The sequence below is a fragment of the Atractosteus spatula genome, chromosome 5 (genome assembly GCF_055471065.1).
Source record: "Atractosteus spatula isolate fAtrSpa1 chromosome 5, fAtrSpa1.hap1, whole genome shotgun sequence".
Taxonomy (NCBI): Eukaryota; Metazoa; Chordata; class Actinopteri; order Semionotiformes; family Lepisosteidae; genus Atractosteus; species Atractosteus spatula.
The window spans coordinates 53,500,533-53,510,548 of NC_142710.1; the positions used below are offsets into that span (position 1 = coordinate 53,500,533).

General features: G+C 37.7%; 1 protein-coding gene across 1 annotated transcript; it reads right to left on the minus strand.

Moving 5' to 3' along the window:
• Positions 1-2,003: 2,003 nt before the first annotated feature.
• Positions 2,004-4,934, minus strand: setmar (SET domain and mariner transposase fusion gene). Its single transcript, XM_088917086.1, has 2 exons — positions 4,741-4,934; positions 2,004-2,878 (listed from the first exon to the last, which is right to left on the minus strand). The coding sequence occupies exons 1-2, from the start codon at positions 4,837-4,839 to the stop codon at positions 2,087-2,089; spliced, it is 891 nt and encodes a 296-aa protein (XP_088773212.1). The 5' UTR covers positions 4,840-4,934; the 3' UTR covers positions 2,004-2,086.
• Positions 4,935-10,016: the final 5,082 nt, after the last annotated feature.

The following is a 10,016-nucleotide window of genomic DNA, read 5'->3' on the forward strand; positions in this document are numbered from 1 at the left end:
ACTACCAGGTGAGTAGAAATTGTAATTCATTGAATTCACTGCATTTATGGTCACCATAAAGTATTGACAGGCTTTGAAGAAATGCCAATTGTGGATTTACATTTACATAATTTTTTAAGTTCTGCTTTTGATTAAATAAATACTCCCTTATAATACATTTTCAGCACATTTAATTCATTTTGAAAATATTAATGGACACCTGTGTCTTTTTGGGGAAATCCTGCTCTATGTTTTGTTATGAAAGGCACAGATACATTTTGAGGCCACTCAACATTGGCACATAATCTAGTAAACTGTGTACGGATGTGCTGTAAGACCTGTGTATTTTTTATTTTTCTTTTATGATTTAATACCTCTGCTATGGGAGTTGTTTTAATCTCCAGTTGAAAGATCATACGCACACTGTGAGGAGGTTTATTCAACACACAGGACTTCCTGGTGCTTTTTTTTTAGTGGTTATAAGAAGTTCCATCTCATATCGTCACCATCATTCCCACATTAGTCTCATTTCCAAGGCTTTATAATCTCCGTAGTAATTAACCCAAATTTTTAAAATTAATAAAGTGAAATGAGTATGAGATTAAAGCAGGTCTAGACAAGAAATGGGGCAGCTTCTAAGGAGTTTGCAAAGTGGGAAATTTAAGAATGGTTATCAGAAGTAGGACAGATTCATACCTAGTGTGATAAAAGAATATTACCATCTTACTATAAAAGAATACCCACAGGCTCATTTTAATTGCTTTTGCCAATTGGGGCTAAAGTAGGGTGACCAGATGTTTGAAGTTTTTGAACCAGGACACATTGTAACATAACACAGACAATACATACTGTCATGCTCTAGTATAGTACTGTATATACAGTAGCAAAATAGGAGGTCTGGTTACCTAGCTTTACGTGCTATTAAAATCTGACTACCTATACGCAAAACATGTACAGTTAAGTAGTAAGTTGAGGGTTTTATTGGAACGGGGACAATATCAAGAAGAAATTTAGAAGAATAATTACATCAACCCTGCTGTTATTCAGTAATGGCCAAGGTCCCCTTGAAAGTCTACAGAAAGCCCTGATGAGATTTCAGTATCTAATTTAAAAGAGTTGCGACTTCTTTAATGGAAATTATTTTTTTGTGATCTACTGTTGTATTTTAATGCTTTCTGCTGTTTTGCAAATGTTGAGAGTTGGTATATTGAATCCTTTTGAAGACAGACAATCTTCAATTTAGCCAACTTGCAGAGAATAGCCAGGCTTGGATCTGAGTTTTGGCAATTTCAGGCATTGTAATTCTACTGTTACAGGCAAATATTAGTCTCTACATCATTAGATAGGACTGTTTGGCCTCCATTTGATACGGCAGCCCTGCTATACAAGCACTAATTTCATAATGTGAAAAACTAGGAGGAAGCAGTAGTAGTTTAGGATGAATTATAAAAGTGTTTTGCAAATTAGGGCATAGAAGTCCAGAAAACTGGCAAATTATGCATTGGATTTGAAAAAGGGATTTGCAAGGAAAGATACTCTGAAGACACCTTCTATCTCACCTCTTCTGTGTCCACTGGAAGAGCTTTCCTGTATACATTTATTCCAGGATGTTAAAAACATTTCTCCAGCCACTGTTTGTATCTCCAGCACTGGCACTTATTACATAAAAGGCTGTTTCTTATGTAAGACAAGTAATTTTGCAGCAAGCTTTTCAGGTCAAATTTCACACCTTTTCAGATAAAGGGTATGAAGATTAAATCCGTCTGCTCATTACTCTTATTGATTGTTCATGGGAATATGTTTCAGTAACAGATGAAGAGGGTGCTTTGTTTCACGTGAAAAAAAAATCTCATGTAGAAAATTAATGTATTTCTGATTTATATTATTTGAATTACCACACATTCTCTGGAACATCAAACATCTTTATCCTAATGGTTAAATTCATATCCTAATCCTAATTTATCCTAAATGGTTATACATTCATAGAAAAAAAAGGGACCATTAAACATCACTGAACGCAGTACTAAGATAGTTGTCTCTTTTAATGATAATTTAATAACATATTGTATACAGACAAGATTTACATTTCAAGAAAAAAAAAAACATTTTAATTGGACACTTCACCATTATTTATAACAGAAATATCCAAGGGCAAAAATCCACAGCAATCCTGGGATCCGCAGTAACACGGTTTTCTCATCCAACTCTCTGCACTGATGGTGCTTGGAGCCTGGCCATTCCCCAGGCTGTTTTTATATCTCCCTGAGTAATCAAACACAAGTTCCTCTCCTGATGCAATATCACGCCCGGCGAAGAGGGCCAGGCGGGGAACAAGAGAGTCAACCCGCACTGGCACCATGAACAAATTCGGTTGGCAAGAGTGGTTGAGGAACCTTCCCACATTCCCCACCCGAGCTGGGTCGACAAATGTTTCGATGGCTCCGCCACCACCCGTGTGTTCCTTTACAGCTATGATGTAATTCATATCTTCGGGTTTCTGGGAGGCTTGTCTTCTGCACGCTTCGGCGAAACCGATCACTTCCCCAGCGTATTCGCACACAAACCGTCCCTTCTGTATGGGCTCCAGTGTCCTCAGACCCCGTCCTTTGGTGTGAGTCTGACACACCTCGAGTCTGAAGCCCAAGCCTCTTTGCACAACTCGATTTGCACAGTCCTCGCTGCATCTGCACATCACATTACACTCAAACACCGGCCTGCTGTAGTCCTCGTTTTCTTCCTGGTCTCGGAGACGGAGGTTACCATCGTACATCTGCCCGTGCCTCTTCAGACACGTGCAGCTACCTGAGAGACAGGAAGTCGCATGGCAGCCACACCCTGGAAAGGTCACTTCAGAGGGGTCAGTATCCGTGCCAGGCCCCGGAACCTGTTCTGGAGAATACTGCAAAACAACAACATTGCAGGAGTTAAAACTGAGGACTCAGTTAATTAGCAGGTTGCATCTGAGGATAGTTTCCCTTTTAACCTAATAGCTCTGTTCTCTGCTCTGTCCCAGGCTGCGCTATTTATCTTAATCCTTGTGTAAAGATAAGAGCACTGCAAAAAGACTATTTCTCAGACCAAGGGTACCGTGAATACAGTAATCAATAACCGGAAAAAAATACTTTATGAAAGAAGCTTCACAGGGATTGATCAGAACCTATGAACAGTTAAAAGGTTTTTTTTCTATCAAAATAAACTTTATTGCAAAGAAAACATCTTACAATAAGTACAGGTGCTAACAAAATATCATCAAATAAAAAACAAAACGTTCCAAATGAGGTTAGCAAGTGGATGCAAGTGGTTAGCGATCATTGCAAGTGGATGACGGGACCAGATTTACAATGAGACGCCCAAGCAGGCAATCATTTAAAACTACGACAGCACCTAATACCCCCATGGTACCCAGCCTGACGTCAGATAAGGTTAATCAGTGGCTATTAAAAGATTAGAATCGCAGGGGAACTGATGTGGGCTGAAAGAGGAAACACAGTTTGACCAACAGATGTGTTGCTTTTGTAAGGTCATAAGCAGGTTTAAGGCAGTATTTTACTGAAGGGCAGCTCATTCGGGCGTAACTTATAAATGTCAACGAACCAGAAAGCCATTTCATTGTGATAAAAACAGATCCACTCATACCATATTTACTATCATGTTCAGTCTCAAGCCCTTCAACTGTGATCTCAGCAAAGCAAACTCCAAGGCTCACAAAGAATAAGCAGTTAAAGAAAGTTCCACATTCAGTCAGATCAATTAGACAAACTTTTTTTCTGATCAACCTTTATGTGTTTTTTTCTTAAATATTTTGATTAAAAAAAAATCCAATACAATGGGAATAAAACAAGCATGTTTCAGCAGACAACTCCTAGTCAGTGTACTGATGAAAGATAAAAATAGCAGAAGTAACAATTGTAGCTCATGCAGTGCCTGGTGTGCAGGACAAATGGAAACAAAAAAATATAACTATGAGGAAGGATGAATAAAATCCATAAACAATTTCTAATATATGAAAATAAACAACTTGTGCCACTTTTATCCGTATGCTGCGTATTATGCTTTATTTTTAGTGTTTTCTAATTCTCTGGACATTGTTGAAACTCTTTCAAAATAGTATATAACTGGTCGAAAAGGACCAAAACATGAAGTTAGAGAGGATGATTATTAATTATCTGAACTATAAAGGAGCAGATTTCAAAAGCACGTCTTTGTTACCTTATTACCTGTCTAAAAATGTTTTGAACAAATTAAGATCATAGCGCCATCTACTGACATTATCTGTGAAATGCTTGCTTTGCAACAACTGGTTTCAAGATTCATTAAATCACATATTCCCATACAGTACAGGACATTTTCTTTGTATTAACATACAGCAAATATCCGCACATGAAATAAACTTTTGGATTCTAAGAAAACTTTCATATTCTCTTTCTATAAATAATACGAGATATAAAGTACTCAAAGCATTTAGCATGACAAATGATGGAACGATTTATTGTATTCTAATATATTCGAATTTATTATACATACAGAAGAGCTTGCTTTAGATAGCGATTTTCTTTTGTTTGTCTCATACTAGGGGAAACACAATGCGTTATTCTGCAAAATGTATATCTGTTTTACCGATGTCCTTTTTGTTCGATTACACGAGCTCTCGCTTTAGCGTCTGAATTTTCTCATTTGTATTTCCAAAAACATACATATATAACCACGTCAGAATGTTAGTAGCCTGATGAATACGAGTCTCAATGCCATCTTCTAAATTACCTGAAACTGGGGCAAATCCTCTTTATTGATTTTGTTTTCAACAAAGACTGGCAGGTTCTCCAGACCACAGCACACATCATATTCGGAATTCCAGCTCATTTGTAATCTGTAACCCAATTTACTTTAAATGTATATTGAGACAAGACTCATTTCAGAAGTTCTTACACCCCATCTTTAAACGTGAACTTTACCCTGGATAAGGGCAGAACTTCCGGGAGGTCTGTTTCCTAAACACGAGACATTACCAATGAGAGCGAAGAAGCATAGGATAGTCCAGCCTATGATTCCGTTTGCTTTTCTAAAATGTGGTTTGTAGGCGTCTTTCTATGAGCTCTTTGAACGAGAGGAGTTAGTGTGATAGAGCGCGTCAAAAAATAAAAATAACTGTAGATTATAGGACAACCAGAAAAATTTGGGACATTTCTATAGAAAGTCTTGCGTTATTTTCACAAAAATGGTTCGTGTGGGAAATGAGCAAATCGCTTCCACTTTGGACCCATGGTGTAGATTAAACATGAGTTACTTGATAGTTTATAGTAATCACCATGCTTTTTTCGACAATCTTTTCTTGATAGCTAAGTACGGTGGCCGAGAGAACTGCAATTAATAACTTCCCCCCACACACCTGTTGGTCCCTCTTAATAGGAGTCCAATTTGTGATATTGTTAGAGCTTTAGCTCGCTTGTACGTTTTTTTAAATTATTTATCTTTTTATTTCCGTTTTATACCTGTGCATCATTAACCAAAAATGTTACTTTTTATAATGGTTAAACTTACACGTCACTTTTAAGAGCTGTTTTGCATTTATAGAGATGCGGTTACAAGCAGGTATGCTTTTTTTTGCCCAAATTGCTGTTTACATAAATATATAAGCTTGGAGTGACTCTCTAATGGAAATTATTTGATTAATTCCTGCAATACAAGTCTGTCTGTGTCAATGGATTGGCGTCCCATGAAGGGGCTACCCTGCCTCGAGTCCTTTGCATGCCTCAGGCTGTATATACTCTCATGCGACACTGAATTAGACGAAGCGATTAGAAAATGGGTGGAGGAAATGTACTGTATGTTATGTGTCTGTAGCAAAGCTGGGTGAATCACCAAGGGCGGGGTTATCTCATTTAGGGGAGCCACATTTTTCAAATTCTCACGAGGAAATCACTGAATTGGCTGCACCTGGAGTCTCTGGCTTCCTTTAAAAGCAGTTCGTGAAGTAGTTGGTGCTTGTTTTGTCACAGACCCTGACGGTTTAGGACAACCTTAAAGTATTTCAAAAGAGGATCCGAAGGCAGAGGTTTTTTTTTATCTGGTATTAGAAATCAGGGGGAAAAAAATACTATAAAGGGATAATATGGGTAGCAGCCTCGGTCGCTTTCCGGGTCGGGACGCCGGTAAATAAGAAGACGGTTAATGAGCGTCCCCGGCCAACCGGAATCGACCGAGCGAGGTTCTTGCCACTGCTATCTGGGGAAAGATACGGTTACGGCTCATGTGGAAACCCTTTGCCACGCTATATAAAAGAAGAATCTTTCACAGTGTCATTAAATAGTGTATTCGCATTGGAAAGCCAGAGTGTGACATTTAGTCCATTATACAGTAGATGTAGCAGATTCACAAGACTTTGTACTCCTGAGTGAGGTCACAGGGCATAGAAAGTCAATGGAGAGAGAAAGCCGTCATAATTTCTTTTATACTACCAGGTCCCATTGTCATAGAAGATTAAGCTGTTCTTTTAGAGATAAGTGAATTCTGTGTTTTGTCCTGGAAAAATACTTAATTTCATTTGTTCAAATAACAAAGTTTGGTTAGAGAACAGCTGTGAAAACGTTAAGGTGACTGTTATTCATTAACTTAAAGTTCTTAATTGTTACAATTGCAGAAACCCACCAAAAGATGCAAAAAGAAAGAAAACATTTGTTTTCATTTTGTCCTGGAGTCCCTGCAATGGCTTCCTTTCAGGCTCTAAGTTAAACTCAAAATCCTCATGCTCGGCATAGCTTGGCACCTCAGTGCCTATTTCACTTATTTTCCTCCTCCCCACCTCGCAGTCCTCGTTAGTCTGTTTGTCCCCCAAGCTTGCTTTCACTCTGTGTGCCACGGCCTTCTCTTGATTAAAAAGTTTGGGAATTGTATCCCACGGATGTCAGGGAGTCAACTACCCTGAGCACAGACATTTCTAATCATGTCTGTTTTTGTGCTAATTTTATCATTTCCTATCTTTGTTACTGTTTTTGTGTTCTTTTAAAATGGTTTTTGGTTTTACTGTAAATTGCTTTGAGAGCATTCTAAAATACTGCTTATTATTATTAAATGCTAAATTGATATAAACAAAATAACCTAAAAGGTTTTAGACATTTTGTTGCTGGTAAGTAAAACAACTGAGAGTTAATAAAATTGATACCTGTTGTTATTTTAGAATCAAAGTTTTTAAGGGTCTGTTTTTTTTGGATCCAAATAAACATCAATTTTCTTCTCTAATGGAAACAAAATATATCAAACTATACTTGGTATATACTTGTAAATGAAAGTTTAAGTGTAGAAAATTCTTTCTGAAATCTTAGAATTTTATAATGCATGGAAGACTGCACCTAATCAAAGTTCAGTACTGTTTGTCAAATTTTAAGTTCAGTACTTTCTAAAGAATTTTCTTTGGATAGCAACCATTACTCCAGGCACACAAAACATCTTGAAGTAGTAGGTTTCTTATTGGCCTGTAGAAAAATTTGGCTGTGGTGTGAATGTGTGCATGTTTGTCTGTGTGTGCCCTGCAATGGACTAGCATCCTGACTGGGGTGTATCCTGCGTTGTGCCCATTGCTTGCTGGGATAGGCTTCTCCATGGCGCTGAATTGGATAATGCAATGAGAATGAATTGATTAATGGAAGCACCAATTATTGATACAGTATATTAAGTCCATTAAAATTGTCCTGAAAGTGTTCTTATAAGAGCCATTCTGTTTATTATATTGTTTTAAGGATCAGGAAGATGTTGAAACCTTCACTAATTTAGTGTACTGTGATTAGAAGTGCTTAAATCTGACAATTCTCTGTGATCTCTGCAAAAGAAGAATTTTAAAAAGAAAGCATGATTTTTGTCATACTGTGTATGCACGACAGGGGAAACAATTCTCACATTTGTCAACAGGGGGCACTGATACACCACAGTCAACATGATCCATGATAACCAAGGTCTTGTGAATAAAAAATTAACCCCTCCTGAAACCAATAAAACACAAATATTGGAGTGTAAAATGTGCTTGGTTTATGCTACAGAAAACTTTTTTGTATCCTTGGCATTTCCTTGTTTTTGTGTTCAGATGAATCCATCCATCCATTTTGTAACCACTTTATTCAGCCTGTCCAGGCAAGTAACAGGCGCAAGGCAGTATAAACCCTAGAGAGGGTGCTAGACCATCTCGGGGCACACAAACACTCACACCAGGATCAATTTTCCTAGAAGTCAGTGAACCTACCTGTATAGCTTTATACTATGCTGTGGGAGAAAACCAATGCGAATACAGGGAATGTATAAGAATACAAACCTCATGCATACTGTATACTACAACAGGAATTGTACACGTGGCCCTAGTGCTGCAAGGCAGTAATGTTAAGCACTGTGCTACCATGCCACCTGTAAATCTTTATGTAAATTCTGGTAGTATTATAACACTTCATTTAACACTCATCTTTCTGCACATTCACAACTGTACTGTATGAAACAAAATTTAGACATCACTACAAGTAAACCTGTTTAGTGCTGATAATAAGTCACCACAGACATCTGTTAAAATACAGACTGTAAAGCACCAGATAGCATAAGTATTTCCAAAACACTGAACGCAGGTGTACGTCTCATGGGCCAGCTGCTAGCTCGACCTTTGTAATAAATAGACTGCAGAGCAATGACATTGTGTGTGTGATTGTCAGAAATGAGATTGAGAAAATTTCAATCCGTTTCCATCTGTTTGTAAAAAAAGGTATCAACATGGGTGTCCTTTGAGATTACAGTGGAGATACAGTACCTGATGCTGGATATGACTGTAGAGGTGACACCGCTGTCCCATTAGTGACATCACATAACATTGAACTGCTTTTGCAGTTGTAGTGGCAATCCATCTGTTTGTACTGTAAATCCACCAGGGGTAGATCATACTGCTGGAGTAAAGAAAAAAAGATGATATGAAACCCAGATTTTTTTCACATTTAAAAAAAAAATGAAATAAGAAAGAAAAAAGGCCTGAGGCTAACAGACAAGCAGAATGGTCAGTTGAAGCTGTAGAACCTTCGTGAATCACCAGTGAGGTGTCTGATTCTGGAGCCACTGGCTGTAGAATCTCCATTTTACAGCTTAAGTGTTTATCTCTTGGAGAAGCCTCTTGGTTTCCTGGGTAGGCTGATCTTAAGGAGCTGCTCTTACATTTACTGTAAGTTCAACTTCAGGCTAAATGACACTTAAGAGAGTGGAATTGAGTAAATCACGACCCTAGAGCTCTTCTGGGGCTTTGTTTTAAACCACAGAAAATGAGGGAACCTTCTGGCTAAAAGATTCTTAAAGGGAAAGGAAGGTTTTCCCTTTTTGATAACGCAGAGGTTGGATTAAAAAAAAACTGCACTCAGATGCTTTCAACGGAAATGAGATCCTTTAATTTCCCTTTATTAACTACATGTATTTCCATATTTATTCTATATTTCAATTTTTTTTTTCAAAATGGTAGTTTTAGAGTACGATAACAGACATTTTACTGAATACATCTACCGTGAATAAAATTGTATACATTAATATAGTTCCCTCTGCTTACTCTATTATATACAGTATACGATACAGTAATATGTACTTGGGACTTTCTTGGGCTTATTGACTGTAATAAGAGGCTAACTTGAAAGAAAATATGGTTAAATCCACTATTTGCCATTAAGAATGCAAAACACCTGCTGTATTAAAATCAATAAACTTAGAGGTTAGATGTTTTTGCTGAAATGCGGAGTCTTGAAGAAAAAAAAACAGCTGTGGCGACGTAATTATGTGCTGTTTCTGTTATCTCAGCTTTTGTGCTTGCAGATTATGTTGCCTGGTTCTGCTGTGAGCCCACACCTTTGCTACTGAGGCTGTTTGAAATAAGGTTTTGAAACTAGCAGATGGATAAAGGTCATATTGCTGGGATAGATTCCCAGAGCTGGCTGGCATTTTCAAGCCATTTGTCATAACAACAGCACCTTCCCTGTCTGTCAGCCATCACGACACAGTAATTTTCTAGAAAGAGTAAAATGCCTTGTAAAATT